Raw genomic sequence first — 17750 nt, 5'->3', positions numbered from 1 at the left:
TCTCCCATTGTCTCTGCTCTGAGATCAATAAAATACATATATATATTCTTAAAAAACCCAAAACACTTCTGGTGTTAATCATTGAAATACTTTAGTTGAATAAAAAGATGGTTATTTCTTAACCCACTGATTTCAGTTCAGGGGCGTTGCCCGCCCATCACAGGAGCATGCACACTAGGTTGGGACAGCGCAGCACGCGGTTCACCTCCGTGCACATCTCTGGGGTGTGGGAGGCATCGGGGTCCCCGGAGAAAATCCAGACACGAGAACGCGCACGCTGCTCAGCTGGGATGGCCCTCCAGGGACAAGCCAGGTGGGCTGCACGGGTTCGGTGACATGATCAAGTCAATTAGTTTCTGTTCTCATTTCACAAATGCTTTTTGTGAAAGAATCCCAGGCTAACAAGACTATAACGTCCATTTTTTTTTTTTTTTCAATTTCAGAGAGGAAAGGAGAGGGAGAGGTGGAAACATCAATGATGAGAGAGAATCATTGGTTGGCTGCTTCCTGCATGCACCCCCACTGGGGATCAAGTCTGCAATCTGAACATGTGACCCTGATCAGAATTGAACCCAGGACCCTTCAGTCCACAGGCTGATGCTGTATCCACTGAGCCAAACTGGCCAGAACCAACTTTTATTTCCTTACTCTCTCATTGATGTTTCTCTCCCTCTCCCTTCCTCTCTCTGAATCAATAAAACATTTTTAAAATGTTCTTTTTTAAACCTATGTTTTTTAAAACCATATTTCAATAACAAGAACATAAATCGTGATTAAACAAGAGACTTAGCAGAACACGGTCATAGCAACGAAGTTTATCCAGTGTAAGAAACGTTGTCAGCTTTATTTTGATACATATTTCAGATTGCCTCCTATCACAGCATACCAACAGGCGAAACGTACATAGTCTGACGTCATACTGCATGTCAGGCCCCAATTCCCAGTCCCAGGTAAGCAAGTTGCAAAATACAAACGCGGGTCATTGAACTCTAGGTAGTATTTTAAACAAAAACAAGAGACTCTCATTAGAGAGACTTCATTCCACAGGATGTCTTTTCTCACCAGTAATGAGTTCGATCAAGTCTGCGACTCAAAGCACAGGTGACAGCAAACGGGGCAATCAGCCGTGAGTGGTATGTGGCAGCACGTGCTACTAAGCGCGTTCAAGTTCTGAACTTGACTTGGAGTCCAATGAGACAAGAATGAGAGGAGCTTTGCCCCCACCTGGAAGAGCGGCCATAACTGCTCTCCTGGCACAGTGGTACACTCTTAAGATTGGTGGTCCTCACCCAGTCCCCCACAGGAGCTGACGGCCAGCACACTTCCTTCAGCTACAGCTTTGATTGAGCACATAAGTTTGAACAGAAGAAAATTCCCACTTCCGGTTCTATAGAGCAGACGGCCCTAAGAAGAAGCAACCATCTGCATATCGGAGTGTACACACTTAAGTTTTGACAGCTTCACTCCTTAAAAAAGAAGTTTTGATTTCAGAAGGATCGTTTTTTACCTACCCAGCCTCAAACAGTCACACAGGATGTGCCACAAACAATATTTTAGAAACTGTAAGTGGCACAAATTTATTACAATTTTTAAAAAAATCAAATCCAAGTTTCCAGTGATCTTAAAAGACAAATTATAACTTTTTGTTTAGCTGAAACATACCCTAGATATGTAAAAAAAGAGTTAGTCAAGGAAAATTTGTAACTTTGATTATTTTCAACCTTTTCAGTAGGCCTAGCTAACCATAAAGGATCCTTTGGCATGAGTCAAATTAACTCAAGAAACGTTACAATGCTGAGCCAGCATTCGGGACCCTATTTGTGGTTTTATGTAATTTCCACAGTCTTCATACCACTATTTTTATCTAGATAAGAGAAATGACCTTTTTAAGGAACTGGCATTAGGAATGGCACTTACGGAGAAAAATCACTACAAGCCAGGGGGAAATGGATCTCAGCTGGCACAAAGTCTCCAAAGTGTGAGGCATTGTATACAATCAACATATTATACACTAGAAGCAACAGGTTAGAGGCCTTGGGAAATTCAAATTCCTACGGTTATTCTTGTTTTCCAGAAAGAATCTGAGGTAAGCATTCTGTTCACTTTAAAAAACAAAGCAAGTAAAACAAAAGATAAAACTGCCACAAAAACGCAGCCTGCAGCATTGAAGGAGTCACCCTCTTCTCATCTTTCTGTTCTTCCGCTTTGTTACAAAAAAAGCAAAAACAGTTCTCTACTCAAAGCAGTTATCCCTGAGCTCGCCTGGTGTGGTTAGTGGTTGAATGCTGACCTGTGAACCAGGTCACTGGTTCGATTCCCCGTCAGGGCGCAGGCCCGGGTTGCAGGGGGTGTGCAGGAGGCAGATGATCGATCTCTCTCTCTCATGATGTTTTTAATCTATCCCTCTCCCTTTCTCTCTAAAATCAACAAAAACATGTTTTGTTTTGTTTTTAAAAACCTGTTATCAATCAGGGGAAAAGAGACATGGAAGACTTTTAACAATAAAGAAAACCAGTTATACTTGAGAACACCGTGGGGTTTGCATATGATTTTTCTAATTTCCCATCCACCAGACCCTGAAATCTAAACAAGTATTTCAGTGAAAACTTTTCTCCCATGTGCGTGAAGGCTGAGCCACTATAGGAGGGGGAGGGCCAGCTAAAACTCACTGGTACTGCCAGTTCCTCAGTGTGTCCTGATTCTTATTTTCCTAACGATAAAGACAACTGCTCCAGCTGAGCATTCCCACAGTTCAGAAATATGCTGGGGGGGGGGGGGGGGGAGGGAATTTATCATAGTCCCTAAGATTTTCAAGTAAATGCTCCGAACCCATTATAAAACCACCAATTAGCAGCTGAAAATAGCCATTAGAATCACATTGGAAATAGCTGCTGAACTGGTTTATGAAGGCTTCCTCTTGTATAAGGATCAGAATATTTGCACAAACTAGCTATTCTCACGTAAGAATTCTTTTGAACAAGATTTACCCTTAAAACCAATTTTCTCAACTCCTTTCTTTCCCCCAGATTGTTCCATCACATTTTAAGGGGGGGGGGGGGAGGGGGGAAGTATCTATGGCACTTGCCCCTTTAGAAACCTAGCATTTTGATGAACTGGAAAACTCTGCATAAAACGCTTACAGACATTATTTCCCTGTGGCTGCATAGTAGATACTGTGAGAAAGGATGTCTGGACTCAGAGGATAAACTGAAATGATAACTGATAATACATCCATTAGAGAGTTAGCATGATATAAAAGGAAAGCATATTCTATACTTTATTAATTGCCATGTTTTTGTCATGTGGGCTTCACGGAACATTCTTTCCTCTTTCTATCCGAGAGGGCCTCTTTTATCGCTAAGCTGAGGGAGACTACAGAGACAAAGCTCACGGGGTCTGACATAAATATAAATAATACGGGAGCCACACGCACGCGCTCCCACGCACGGGCCCGGGCGGGCGGGCGGGCGTCAGACCACGGACGTGGTGCTCTCGGGGTTGACGCGGAGGAGCCGGGACGCACTGCGCAGGTCCTGGAGCTGCCTGGCGGGCTTGCCCACGCCCTCCTCGAACCGCTTCTCCACCACGGGCAGCACGGTCTCATAGAGGAAGGACGCGTTCTGGCGGATGAAGGCCTTCTTCTCCGGGTCCTGCTCCCAGCGGAGGCTGTAGTCCACGTGCTGCACGGCCACCAGGATGATCTCCACCAGACTCTCCAGCAGCACCATGTGCAGCTCGGGGAAGTACAGCCGCAGCGCCTCCTCCAGGAAGCCCATGGTCTGCTTGGTGAAGGCCACCACCGTGTAGCTCAGGTTCACCCAGCAGTCGTCGCCCGTGTACTGCTCGAAGCTGCCCACCCCGCAGGCCCGCATCTCCTCCTTGAGCTTGCTCAGGGCCTCGGGCGTCATCAGGTTCATCCGCCTCCACATCTCCTCCGAGTTGCGGTGCTTGGTGGCCTCGATGATGATCTCCTTGTAGCTGTGCAGGGCGCCCTGGATGTCCTTGACCAGCAGGGTGTGGATGATGAAGGTGAGGTCCAGGCCGATGTCCTCCAGCTGCCGGCAGTGCTCCTTGGCCACCTTCACGCACTCGGCGGCGGTGGACAGGCTCTCCTTGCTGTCGAACACCTGCTTGCTGAAGGCGTCCACGAACATGCCCATGGCCGACCTGGCCCAGACCACGAAGGCCGAGTAGCAGCCGCTGTCCGTGCCGGCGAAGTCGGTCTCGAACTCCCGGGCGGTCTCCAGGAGGCTGGTGAAGAAGACGTGGCAGAGCTTGTGGATGTACAGCAGCGTGGCGCCCTCGATGCGCAGCTGGCGGATGGCCGTGTGCACCGCGGCCGCCCGGTTGCGCAGGAACAGCTCGCAGGCCCGCGTGCACTGGCCCAGCCGGATGAGCTGGGACACGGCCCGCCGGGTGGCCTTGGGGCCTCCGCGCAGGGACCGGCCGGGGGACAGCTCGAACACCAGCACGTCCGTCAGCTGCCGCACCCGCTCGTCCACCTTGGCCCGCAGCTCCTTCACGGGCGGCGGGCTGGGCTTGTCCTCCAGGTAACGGTTCAGCTTGTCCAGCAGGTCCACGGCGCCCTCGAAGTCCCTCTGCGCGATGCACACGTCCAGGTCCTCCGGCAGCTCCTGGATCCACTCCATGGACAGGTCCACCTTCTCCTCCTCCGCCTCGGGGGCGGCCGGCTCGTCCTCCTCCTCCTCCTCCTCCTCTTCCTCCTCGAACGGGTTGCCGGCCTTGGCGGCCGCCGGGGGCATCCCCCGCGGGGCGGCGGCGGCGGCCTCCTCCTGCTCCCGCCGCTTCTTCTCGCCCAGGGCCCGCTTGGTCTCCTCCAGCACCTCCAGCCACTCGCGCTTGATCTTGGCGTTCTCCGCCTGGAAAATGCGGCTCTCCGGGAACATGAGCAGCTTGAACATGTCCTTCATGGGCGGGTTGTCCTTGACGTTGACCACGGCCAGGCCGTCCAGGGGGTAGAGGGCGTTGTAGCGGTACATGCCGCGCCGCTGCGGCAGCCAGGTGGCCACCAGCAGGCAGTCGTTCATCAGGAAGCCGTGCACGCGCTGCAGCTGCGCCATGTGGTCCGCCTCGTACTCCACCAGGTCCCCGTTGTACACCAGGTACTGGCCGGGCTTCTCCAGCAGGTGCCGGCAGCCCTCCACCTTCTCCAGCAGCGTGGTGAGCGTGCGCTGCTTCCCGTCCTCGCCGGGGCCCGCGCCGTCGCGGGGGCCGCCCCCGGGGGCCGGGAACAGGCCGGCCTGGCCCCGCAGGTGGTGGTGGTGGTGGTGGTCCCGGCCGCCCGCCGCGCCGCCTCCCTCCTCCCCTCCCGCGGCGGCGGCGGCGGCCCCGGCCGGCAGCAGGGTCAGCGGGATGGTCTCCAGGCTGCTCTTCTGCTCGGTGAGCAGGTGGCTCAGCTGGTACATCTCGCTCTCCAGGTAGGAGATCTCGCGCGCCGTCTCGATGAACTGCCGGTAGTTCTGGTAGACGTTGCGCTTCAGGTTCTGCGCCGTCTCCTCGGCCAGCGCCTGGATGCGCTGCCGGTGCTCCTGCAGGTCCCGGTCCCCGTCCGACTGCTGCGACAGCTGCTTCACGTACAGCCGCGCCTCGAAGCTGCCCGATTCCAGCTGCCGCCGCAGGCGGCTCGCCCCGCTGTCCGACATCATCGCCATCGCCATTTCCGTCCGGGCCTCGCGCGCGGGCGCTGTCACTCCCGCCGCCGCCGCCGGTGCCTCCTCCGCGGTAGGTAGGGGCCCACCCAAGCCCGGCAGGAGCTCCGGGGGCTGAGGAAGACAGGCGAGTGCGCCTGCGCCTCCGATCGAGCGTCAGGTATTGCGCCTGCGCGAGGGACCGCACGCCCACAGCGCGCCTGCGCCGGAGGAGCTATCGCGGAAGTGAGTATGGGGGCGAGACCGAGCGGGAAGTAGGCAGTGCGCTTGCGCGTAGCTTGAAGATGTAGGCGTGTCGAGACGGCGGCGGCGACGGCAGTTTCCTGAAACTCCTGGCGTCCGAATTCTTGGCACCCTGAGGAGGTGCCATGCCGAGTTCTTTTTCTTAAGCCTCAGAACTTGGCTTCGGCCTTGGGGGCCAACCTCAGCTTTCCTCATCCTCGAGCCCGTTTGCCCCGAGTTCTCGCGAGAGCTGCGGGCTGAGCCGAGAGCAGCCCAACAGCCGGTTTCTCGGCGGAGCTCAGCCCGGGATCCGCCAACGGATCTGCCGCGCCCGCGAGCGAGCCCGACGCCCCCCGCGGAGACGACCGCCCGGGGACCCTGGCAGCGATGGACGAGGACCTGGTGCTGGCGCTGCGGCTCCAGGACGAGTGGAACCTGATGACGGAGCGCGAGCGGGCCCTGGAGGCCCAGGAGCCCCTGTCGCTGGTGGACGAGACGTGGGAGCTGGTGGACCCCACGCCGGACCTGCAGGCCCTGTTCGTGCAGTTCAACGACCGCTTCTTCTGGGGCCAGCTGGAGGCCGTGGAGGTCAAGTGGAGCAAGAGGATGACCCTGTGAGTGCCGCGCCCGCGGGGGTGAGGGCCGGGCGGCCGGGCGGGCGGTTGGTGGCTCTCCGCCCCGCCCCCTCCCCTCCGGCGACGGCCTCGGGGGCCGTTAACCGAGGCCCGGCGGCGTATCCCTCTCCCCTCTCCCCTCCCTCCTGCGCCCAAACGGCTTAGAGAGCCGCCGCCGGCCCCGGCCCCGCCGAGGGCAGACGGGGTGTGTTGGCATCGCGCCTCCCGGGAAAATAAACCTGCCCGCTTCCTTCTGGCCTTGGGGTGCCCGAGGGCCCGGGCTGCGTGCCCCTGGTCCCCCCGGGCCGTTAGGAACCCCCATCGGCCGTGAGCGCGGCGGGAGGGCGGGGAGGTGGCGGGGGGCCCCAGGGACCGGCCCCTTTCCTCCCGGAGTCCCGTCCCGAAGGTGATGGGGTTGTTGACGCCTAGCCCGTGGGTTGCACACAATTCAAAGGAGACAGACAAACCAAAAACCAAAAACGGGAGACGTTGCTGCGCCGGAGGTGTGTGTGGCCGGAGGCTGGGCTGCGGGGAGGGGCGGGGCGGCGGCGGAGGATGGAGCTGGCCGGCCGGCCGGGGGCGGGGCCGCTGGGCACCGAGGGCACCCGGCCGAGAGAGCCCCGTGCCCCGAGCTCCCCGAGGGGAGGGACCCCGCGAACGTGTGGGGTTTGACTTGCCACGTGTCCCGTGCGTGTGCGTGTGCGTGTGCGTGTGGGTCGGTAACGCTTGGCGGCGGCTGTCTTGCAGGTGCGCGGGGGTCTGCACGTACGAAGGGAAGGGCGGCATGTGTTCCATCCGCCTCAGCGAGCCGCTCCTGAAGTTGAGACCGCGGAAGGATCTTGTGGAGGTATTCTTTTATATATATATAAATATGTGTGTGTGTGTGTGTGCATATATATATATATATATGTGTGTATATATATATATATATTTGATTTTTTACAGAGAGGAAGGGAGAGGGATAGTTAGAAACATCAATGATAGAGAAACATCGATCAGCTGCCTCTTGCACACACACACCCTCCCGCCCACTGGGGATGTGCCTGCAACCAAGGTACATGCCCTTGCGGGACTCGAACCTGGGACCCTTCAGTCCACTGGCGGAAGCTCTAGCCACTGAGCCAAACCGATTTCGGCTTGTGGAGGTATTATTCTTTGCATAAACCTCATCCCTCGCTCCCTAACTTAGAAAGGCTTACTTACCCGTATTTTCTGGCGTATAAGACGACTTTTGAACCGAAAAAAAGTCAACCGAAAATCGGGGGCAAAAGACCCAAAACTGCACAAAAATTACCTGCAGATCTTGACGGCAAAGTCTTTTCTTTGAAGTGGGGGGTAATCTTATACAGCGAATATAGGCCTAAACCTATGTTTTAACTGTAAAATTGGGGGGTCGTCTTATACGCCGGAAAATACGGTATTTAGATGGCTGAGGACTCATGAATGTAAAAATAATCAGTTTTCCCTCACTGCAGACTTCAATTGTGGAGCAAATAATGATTACCTCCTGTTTTCTAGTGCCTCAAAGTTAAATGCTTTCAGGTATAGTATCTAATTTGATGTGTATAACACTAATTTACAAATTTCAATGTGTGTTATACTTGTTTTTATAAGTGAGGAAATTAAGGTTCAGAGAGGTTAAATAACTGATTTAAGTTGCATATTTAGAAACTTAGGATCCATAGCTTCCCATCAAGACACAATTTTTAAAATATGTATTTTATTGACTTTTTATAGAGAGGAAGGGAGAGGGAGAGAGAAACTTATCAGCATCTGAGAGGAGCCGTGAGCCAAAGAAGGTTAAGATCCTAGGGAGAGAAAGAACTTCCATTTTTATGTCTAAAGCACCATAAACTAATGTGATTGTGTTCCGTTTCAGACCCTCTTGCATGAGATGATACACGCCTATCTGTTCATCACCAACAACGACAAAGACCGGGAGGGGCACGGCCCCGAGTTCTGTAAGCACATGCACCGCATCAACGGCCTGACCGGAGCCAACATCACGGTATGAGCCACACACGGCGGTACTCGGCGGGTTCACCCAGCGACTCCCGGGGTTAAAGATGGAGAACTGGGTACAGACAAATCCTGTCTTGAGGATTTTGCCAGAGGCCGGGACGCTGCCTCGGTGGCAGCAGAGCCGGCCTTGCGGAGGCCTCTGGTCACGTCCAGGGCACCTTCCGTGCGGCCCATCAGGCCGCAGTCTCTCTGGGATGGTTACGGTGGGCTCCTCCTACAGTCCACCCTGCATTCTGCGCTGTTTCGCATCCTTCCCTCTTCCAAGTCGTCTTGGGTTTCTATTGCGACATAATGTTGTAGGAGGTGCAGAGCCTGGGGCCCGGAGAGCATGGGTTCGGTTTTTTATCTGAACGGGCGGCCTATGTAACTTCTGCACCTCCTCTTTCTGGAATGTAAAATGGAGATGAGCACAGGAACTTGGCTTGGGCCCTGATGAGGACTGAAGGAGGAAATACATGCAGCACATTTCAGCACAGTTTGAGTACTAATTCAATCTTAGTTTTATTGCTATCAATTGGTCTTATCAGATAACCTCTCAGTTCCTTTTTTCCTTACCTCCCACATTCTCCTGCTCAGATAGGTCTTGGGTTGCTGACTGAACCTTCCACCTCCCGTTCTTTCCTCCAAACCCCCTTCCTGAACTGGCACGGCCAGGTCGTGTTTAGGGAGCTCCCAGGGAGAGGGGCCCTCGGAACCCTTTGGCGCTGATCCTTGCAGGGAAACAGTCCTTATTTGTTACGGATGCACAGGCTCTTGTTTTTTATCCTAAGGTTTTATATTAAATTCGTTTTCTAAAACTTGAGCAAGTGTAGAGGCTTTGCATTTCTCTAAGGGGTTTCTTTCTGTCTCCTAATCCACACTGGACTACTGCTCTTGGCCATTAATGTGAACTTGGAACAGAGCTAAGTCTAGCTGCTGTCTTTCCCCAAATAAAACTTCAGAAAGTTATAAGAAACCGCAAAGCTTTTAAAAAACAAAACAGACCAAAAAAAGCTCCTGCATTTCCTTAAAGTGGTTAAGCTGCCCCTGAGCTGCCCTGTCTCCGGCCCAGGTGTACCACACCTTCCACAGCGAGGTGGACGAGTACCGGCGCCACTGGTGGCGCTGCGACGGGCCCTGCCGCTTCCGGAAGCCCTACCTCGGCTACGTGAAGCGCGCCACCAACCGCGCGCCCTCCGCCAACGACTACTGGTGGGCGGAGCACCAGCACTCCTGCGGGGGCACCTTCATCAAGATCAAGGAGCCAGAGAACTACTCCAGGAAAGGCAAAGGGAAGACCAAGCCGGCAGCAGCGGAGAACAAAGGTAACTACCTGCCAGCTCCTCCGCGGCGGCAGCTACGGGGTAGACGGCGCTGCCTTTTAGAAAGCTGGCACGCGGTAGTAAGAGAAGCTTAAGGAATGGTTCTCGAAGTTTCCAGAGTGCACTTATAAACTCTTACAATCCCAGAATGATGGCAGGAGAATATGTGCGCTCTATGTAGGGGGAAGTAAAAGTAGAAATCGTTCCCATGATAATATCTGAGGGTCCCCCTTCCCCACCTTGACTCAGTGACTCATTAGGAAACAGAAGGCAAAAGGATTGTCAAAACAAAAACACTAATTCCAACAACAATGCCCGGAACATGAGCCGTCACTACACCCCTTCCGATCAGCTGGGTCCTGTCCAGCTGCTTCTCCTATTGATGTGCCTCCTGGGGGGGAGCGCGGGCAGGATGTGACATGTGCCTGAGGGGCCTCGTCAGGCTCTCCCTTTCCTGAGCAGCCGGCCCTGCCTTTGAAGCGGTGGCCTGGTTACCAGAGTTCACGGCCCTCCTGGGACTCAGGCCTGTGGGCCGCCTCTCCCCAATCTGCAACGCTGGTCGAGGAGCCCGAGAAGAATTACATGCAGATCACATCCGTGGGTTCACCCTGCACATCGCTTAGAATTCAGAAAGCTTCGTCCCAGGAGAGGAAAGCTATGCTGCAGGTCATTGTATGGTAAAATGAGAGCACGTTCCTCCTTATCCGTTATGTTCTGAGTACGAGCCGCTGAAGACGGTCTTCCTCTCATGAATAGGGAGTTATATGGATCTGAGTTAGAATGAGATGTTTCATTGTGGAAAACTGCCTTTGGCTCAGTATTGGTTGCTGTTAATTTGGGGTCGGGAAAAACCGTTATTTGCTCTGTTGCAGACAAGACGAACGGCGTGGTCCCGTTTAGCGGGAGGGGACACGTCCTGGGAGAAACCAACAACTTACCGTCATCAGGGAAGTCCCCCACGCAGAGTGCCGTTAACAAGACCCAGGAGCCGCTAGGTCAGGACCACCCAGCCGGGGCCGGAAGACGGAAGCCTAAAACCCAGGCGGAATTCGAGCAGGACGGTTCGAGGAAAAAGACCGGCTCCCCGGCGCCGAACGCCAGCCGCCAAAGCACGGTGAGCAGCTACTTCCCGCGGGCGGCGGCCGCCCAGGCTTTCCGCGCCAGCGCCAGCGGGGCCCCCGCGGAGAGCCCGGCCCCTTCCGCCGCCCGGAGGCGGCCCTCCTCCTCCTCCAAGGCCGCCCTCAGGAGCGTGCCCTCCACCTCTGCGGCCGCCGCCCAGGGCAGGGGCTGGGCAGACACGGGGCCCCCCAGCAAACAGCGCAGGCTGGAGGGCAAGACTGTCTTCGACAAGTTCTTCATCAAGACAGAGAAGGTGCCGAGCGGTGGCGGCGATCCCTGTCCCGCGGCTGCAGCGCCGACTCCCGGAAGCCCCGGCAGCCGGAGCACAACGGTGGCCTGCCCCGTGTGTCAGGACCAAGTGCTGGAGTCTCTGGTCAACGAGCACCTCGACCTGTGCCTTGAAGGTGATGGCAGCCAAGTCAAAAGCAGAAATCTTTGAAAACAAGGTCTCACACACATACCACCGTGTCAGTCTCTCAGGGAGTCCGGGTAAATACTAAGACTTGTAACTGACAGATGTCCTATTTATGTATACCTATGACACTGTGATTTTAAATATTTGTCTAAGGTGCTATATTTATATTTATGTTCACTCGTGCCTTACGTATGCTGCAGCCCAGTTCTGCATGTTTACATGCATAGTTTTCAGAATCTCTTTCTTGCTCTTAAAGGTTTTAAATACTTTAATCTTTTTGTGTACTTCCCTCACAATATTTAGTGAAGAATTAACTGTTTGGTTAAATTGAGTATTTATTAATATTAAAACTCATTCCTAGTACTGTTAATGTGTATACGGTCAGGCATACTGACCCAAAACACAATCTAGAATACAAAGTTAGCTGTTAGGGTACTCAAGGTTATTTAAAATGCTTTTTAGATTTTTCCTCCCAAATCTTAACAGGAAATACATTTTATATACTTGAAAGAATTTTGTCTTAGCCGGTTTTAGGTAAAAGTAGACAGAGTGTGGTAAAACAGATTTCTTTTGGAATATTCCTGGTAACAAATGGCCACTTAACTTTTCTAGGCCAGAGTTAGTTTTTCTCAAAATTGAGCAACATGAGTGGCTAAAACTCGGTGCTAAGTACCTAATGCCTACCACACAGCAGAGTTGCCTAGCTTATGCTCAGCTTATCTGGAAGTAGGATGACCCTGTAAGCCAAAGTTGAAACCATTTTCATAAGAATATTTTAGCGAAGGAACCTACTTTCATCCGTTCGCTTCTGTCTCAGCATGTTGGCATATTCCCAAGACTCGAGTTCGCACGTTTTCTTTCTTCTTAACTTCAGTGCAACATGACGTGTGTTCACGAGGTGCAGAGTGCTCAGGGCGAACCTGGGATCCTCCTGGTGTTACCCAGCGAACACCCACTTTTCTTCTCTGTCACCACAGGTTCGCTTAGCTCGTTCTGAACTTCATAAAGTAGCACTTTGTTCTGGGGAGCAAAAGTTCATTCTTTTTTTAAATTGCCCTGTAGTATATATGTGAATATGCCAAAAGGTACACATCCATTCTACATTAATGGGCGTTTGAATTACTTCCGGGCGGAGCTGGCGATAGTGAATGATGCTGCTAAGAACAGCCTTGTCACTTTCTTGGGCTTGTACTCAGGAGTGGATTGCAGGCTCTCGGGGTGTATTTATGGTTAGCTATAGGAAATGTTGCCAGTTTATGCTCTTACCAGCCATGTATGAGGGTCTCAGTTATCTAGTTACTAACTCTATCATCAATCCTTGTCATTTTAGCCTATCTGGTTGACAGTTCACAAGTTTTGATATTTCTCAAGTGTGAAGTTGAAAAATAGTATTTAATAAATAGAAATTACTTAAAATGTGTGTTTTATGTCAACGATATGTAGTTACACATTTTGAACCAAAACTGAACAAGGTGCTGAGGCCACGAAGTAAATCAGACGGTCCATGTCTTCAAGCAGCTTTTCAGCCTGCGGTGGTGGTGGTGGGGGGGCACAGCAGGTTCGTGTCCGTGTGTCAGTGCCGCCCCATTACACATGGACTGACAGCAGCCTGCCCTCCGAATGTCGAGAGATCTCATGTACAATCATTACAGGTCCGACTGCCTCGGGAGTGGAAATTAACAGAAAAGGATGGGATGTGGAGATTAGCTTCTATTTTTTCTTATAAGTTATATATCTACATACTTCATCATCACATCAAATAAAAAGTAAAAGACTTTAAATGACCCTGGAACTAAAGTTTACAGCCTGTGTGTTGTGATGCAGAATCCTGCTGGTGCTAAACCTACCACAATCTGTACCCTCTTGTTTGCTGAACACCAGGGGGCGCTCTGGGTAAGTGAAATTTCTCTGAAATGCCCCAGGGCTAAGTAAACCTCAAGGACCAGAGAGAAACTTGCCAAGAGCGGTAACAGTCACTGCCAGTTCTGATTCATGGGAAGGCGAGGATAGCTTATGATCTCAACGTCCCAGGAGAGGGAACACAGCAAGCCAGGAGTGTGCGCTTGTTCAAACAAACAAGAACTCATCTACAGGGCAGCTCCCCCCCCCCACTTACTTCCCCTTTCCCTCCACACGACAGTCTCCTGCAAGAGAGAAACCAGCACTCACACTGAGCAAAACATGGGCATGCCCGGCCGGTGCGGCTCAGTGGCTGAGCACCAATCCCTGAACCAGGAAGTCGCAGTTTGATTCCCGGTCAGGGCACCTGCCTGGGTTGTGGGCTCCATCCCCAGTGAGGGGCGTGCAGTCAATGATTCTCCTCATTGATGTTTCTATCCCTCTCTCTCAAATCAATAAAAACATTTTAAAATATAAACTATAAAAAAAACTAGAATGAAAATCAAGGTAATCCTGAAAATTAAGCAAATGTTTAAAAAACACGAGGTCGTGCCCATCAGGTCTGCCAGACGAGGAAAGCCAGGCGTTCCCCGTTTCCGAAATCCTCCCCTTCCTCTCAGCGTGTCCGCCACGGCTGTGTCATCTGAACCAGCCTGGAAGCTTCCACCGGGCATGCCCTTTGCCCTGCATTCCAGGTCTAAGAGGACAAAGAGGAGCCTCTTAAGGTTGGTGCGAGCCAGTGCGATGGCTGGGCATTTCTCAAATTCCATCACTATCTGCTTCTCAAAACCACCAAGGAGCACTACCCTTCCCCACAGTTCTCCAAAAAATCAGAATTGGTGTATTTCCAAGCTAGATTACTCCTCTAAGACATCAGCCATCCCAGTTGTCAGCATTCCTGCCAACCACACACAGCTGACCCCTGAACGTGGGTTTGGACAGTGCGGGTCCAGTCAAGGGCATGTACCTTGGTTGCGGGGCACATCCCCAGTAGGGGGTTGTGCAGGAGGCAGCTGATCCGTGTTACTCTCTCATTGATGTTTCTAACTCCCTATCCCTCTCTCTTCCTTTCTGTAAAAAATCAATAAAATGTATTAAAAAAAAATATATATATATATATAAACTATTTATTGGCAAGGGTTCCAGTCAAGGAGCTATGAGTCACGTTTTGGGGGAGTCGAAGTTACCTGTCATTTCTGACTGGGGATTGGCACCCCTGCCCCCTGCACTGTTCAAGGGCCAACAACGTATGAAATTCAGCATCAGCGTTAAAAAAACGGAGAGCCTACTTGTTCTACAAGAGTCCTCACAGGAGCCTCTGTGTATCTGTATACATTGATGATAACCAATAGGTAAGTATAAATGTGCACACACACACACATAAATGTGCTTATATACACACACATACATGCGCTTCCCAGCATGCCTGGCACTCACCGCAAGGCCGCTCCTGCAGACTGCTCCTCCGGCCGTGTAGGCCTCACCGTGTGACCCGCCAGGGCACGTGTGTCCAGCCTTCCGTTCTGAACTCGTGGCTGCTCCCCTCTATTCTCTTCCACTGCGTTCTCAGCGGCCGCTATTCTCTGCTGGGTCCTTTATAACTTAATGTTCATCTGAGATAATGTCTTTTTCTAGTTCTTTGCCGAGTTACATCAACTCCTGTTTCACGGCTTCCTGAGGTCTCCGTTTCCTCTTTGGGTCCGTTTCCGGGGGAGATTTTCTCATTTCTCGGTTTCAGAGTGAAGTCTGGTGTCTGCAGTCGGTCCCGGTGGAGGTATTTCCTTCAGGCCGCGCACTGTTCCCGTTCTCAGAGAATGCTCTGAGCGATATGGATCCTGCCCTCTCCTCCTCGGTGTTAACACGACCGTTCCCTGTGAAAGGCACTGCAGCTGGCTCTCGGGAGCCAAGGTCAGGGGCGTGCGGCTTCTCGGCCATACAGCGTCTCTTTGTGAGGTGGGCGCGCCTGGGGTCTCTTCTGAGTCTGGCTTTTCTTGTCGGCGTCAGGCCTCCGGGAGGCACCTTCCCCTCTCGCAGACATGGAAGCTCCCAACAGGCGACCTGTGATCTCAGGAACTTCCCAGCATCCGCTTCTCATGCAGCTGGTGTCGGATTTATCAGCGCTTCCTTCCCTCGAGGTGGGGGCCCCGCTTTCCCCAGGAACGGCATGCTGGCCCCCAAGGCGTTTCCGCCTGACTGTCCCCTCCCGGGGTCCTGATGCTGGCTCTTCAGATGCGCGTTCTCTGCTGTCCCTGCGTTATGCTGGGGGGGGGGGGGCAGCCAGGGAGAGGTCAATGGGGGGAAGGGGGGCAGAGGAAGGAGACCTAGGTAATACTTTAAACAATAATTCAAAAGAAAATGTCCCCAAAGGCAGGGCAGGCACTCAGGCCCACGCCAAGGCACACGGGAAGCCTAAGAGCCTGATGGAGGCGGTGCACGGGCGTCCATCCGCAGAGAAAATCAGGTTACACACAGTCAGCGACGGCTCAGCACCCACTGGCCACCGACACCACAGCCAAGTTGCAGTTGGGAACGCAGACACATGACCCACGAGGAGGACAGCAGGCGCCGGCCTGGAACACGCACCACGCACACGCCCCGCACAGGAAGCGCTGGGGCACGCTGCGCCAGACCGAGGAGGCAAACCGAGGGAGAGGAAGTGTGGGGTCCAGGAAGCCCAAGATCCACGGAGCGGGGAAGGGGCCCCCGGAACCATGGGGAGCGGGCAGCGAGGAAGACGGCTGCTCAGCCCCCTCAAGGGCAATCGCTCCCCAGAACCACGGGAAGGAGGGGAGAGCTGGGACAGGAAGGAGAGCCGGCCATCGTGGAAGACAAGTCACCCCGGCCTCCTCTGGTCTCAGCTTCAGGTGAGCACGCAGTCTGCCAACCTGGCATTGACCCAAGTTACAACGTGGTCACGTGAGGAACGTGGGGATGTGGCAGGAGCCTGTGCGAGCAGCTGGGGCTGAGGAGGGGCCTGTGCGTGTCTTCCGTGGTGGGAAGGTAGAGATCATTTAAATATTTAAAGGCGAGATCGGTGAACACGGACATTGATCTCATTTTGTAAGAGCCCATGTGTTTTAGTCAGTGACCACACACGTCAGTAACTGTTCCCACCCAATAGGACACCATGGCACTCAGGTCCTGTCACTGCACAGGGTGACACGGATGTGATCAAGAGCATGCGTGTTAGAGTCGTTCTAAACATCCTATGTAAAGGGGCAGGACCCAAATTTGAGAATCTCAGCCCAGGGATCCCAAGGGCAGTCCGATGGCCCCAGGATGTCTCTCTCACGCTGGGCCCCGTGCTGACTGGTTTCCTCTCTCCCTCGCCACTTACTAAAAGGAACAGCGAACGTTGTGAGCCACGCCAGAGGTGGGGACAGCAGAGCACAGTACCCGAAACAAAGGAAGTCAGTCTCTGAGAAAGGATATTAAAAACAGGAAAAGACAGATGGAAAGAACCAGCATCGTATTTGTCAAGAACAATCATACATCGCTTTAATTAATTAGCTTCACAAGCAGCTCGGGAGCTCTCATAATGCAACACTGCTTTTCAAATCACACGACTCTGTGTGGTTTACACATGAATCCTGAAACCCTTTGCCTGTGGTTAAAGGTCCGTGTTTGACAGCTGGTTAACGTGTTGAATAAAAACAGCATTAGAAGCTTTGTCTTTAACCAGGATTAGACACACAGAGACCACAAATAATTTCAAATTTTGTTTTAAACAAGTGTCCTGCTTGGTGACAACGTACCGACCCCACTCACATGAACAGATTTTAAATGGACAGTCAGGAAATGGCTACTCTGGTTCCTGATCCTTTCACAATGACCTCCAAGGGATTACATCAACTTTCCCAAACCACAGAGCCTCAGCCCTGCCCGGCAGCACAGCCCACCTGCAGAGCTGAGGGCGGACATCGGACCGTGACTCGGGGCTCCCAGGCTGGGAGACTGTTGCGAACACCCTGACAGACAGATGGACCTCCCGCCCACACAGCACAGTCTGCTCCACACCTCACGTGGCAGCGCACACAGAGACCAGCTGGCTGGGACGCCCCCGGGACAGGCTGCAGAGGCACCTGCTGTGGAGATGTTACACTGCGTTATCGGAACGAGGAGAGGAAGTGGGACAGGACTGAGCACGGGCTACGAAAAAGACTCCAACTGCAGCTTTGTCCTGCACTTCTCCTCAGCGAGGCAGCAACACTGAGCGTCCGTCCCGCCCTACGCCCACACTGTTGGTTTCACTAAGTTTTTTTTTTTCATGTTTTACATGAACAACATGGATCTTTTAATAAAAATTACGGAGCTTTCCATAGAAAAAGTCTCTAATTGAGTACAAACGATACAAATGCTTAAAACTGTTGTAAGTTGAAATATACAGAAATGTTTCTGTACACTCACATTCTTTTGGCAGACAAGATCAAGGACAGAGATAGAAAACGGAAGTGGGCACTCCACCCGTCATGCATGCAGAACACAGATG

At 52.8% G+C, this 17750-nt stretch overlaps 2 protein-coding genes across 3 annotated transcripts; one reads left to right on the top strand and one right to left on the bottom strand.

The window, feature by feature from the left end:
- Positions 1-818: 818 nt before the first annotated feature.
- On the bottom strand, positions 819-5808 carry EXOC8 (exocyst complex component 8). Its single transcript, XM_036436327.2, has one exon. The coding sequence runs from the start codon at positions 5676-5678 to the stop codon at positions 3471-3473; it is 2208 nt and encodes a 735-aa protein (XP_036292220.1). The 5' UTR covers positions 5679-5808; the 3' UTR covers positions 819-3470.
- A 76-nt stretch (positions 5809-5884) lies between these two features.
- Positions 5885-12774, top strand: SPRTN (SprT-like N-terminal domain). 2 transcript variants are annotated; one of them, XM_045581124.1, is made up of 6 exons: positions 5885-6505; positions 7253-7352; positions 8024-8047; positions 8385-8513; positions 9579-9831; positions 10701-12774. In XM_045581124.1, the coding sequence occupies exons 1-6, from the start codon at positions 6279-6281 to the stop codon at positions 11384-11386; spliced, it is 1419 nt and encodes a 472-aa protein (XP_045437080.1). In that variant the 5' UTR covers positions 5885-6278; the 3' UTR covers positions 11387-12774. The 2 variants fall into 2 exon arrangements, with proteins under 2 accessions (XP_045437080.1, XP_036292221.1); XM_036436328.2 differs by lacking the exon at positions 8024-8047.
- Positions 12775-17750: the final 4976 nt, after the last annotated feature.

Source organism: Pipistrellus kuhlii, unplaced genomic scaffold, assembly GCF_014108245.1.
Source record: "Pipistrellus kuhlii isolate mPipKuh1 unplaced genomic scaffold, mPipKuh1.p scaffold_m20_p_135, whole genome shotgun sequence".
Lineage (NCBI taxonomy): Eukaryota > Metazoa > Chordata > Mammalia > Chiroptera > Vespertilionidae > Pipistrellus > Pipistrellus kuhlii.
This window is presented reverse-complemented; position numbering and strand designations above follow the sequence as displayed.

Bases quoted from the DNA above. Each gene is read 5' to 3' on its own strand.
- EXOC8 (XM_036436327.2), bottom strand. From the start codon at position 5,678: ATGGCGATGGCGATGATGTCGGACAGCGGGGCGAGCCGCCTGCGGCGG.
- SPRTN (XM_045581124.1), top strand. From the start codon at position 6,279: ATGGACGAGGACCTGGTGCTGGCGCTGCGGCTCCAGGACGAGTGGAAC. The intron at 8,048-8,384 runs GTATAGTATCTA...GTTCCGTTTCAG, and splicing joins TCAAAGTTAAATGCTTTCAG to ACCCTCTTGCATGAGATGAT. The intron at 8,514-9,578 runs GTATGAGCCACA...TCTCCGGCCCAG, and splicing joins TGACCGGAGCCAACATCACG to GTGTACCACACCTTCCACAG.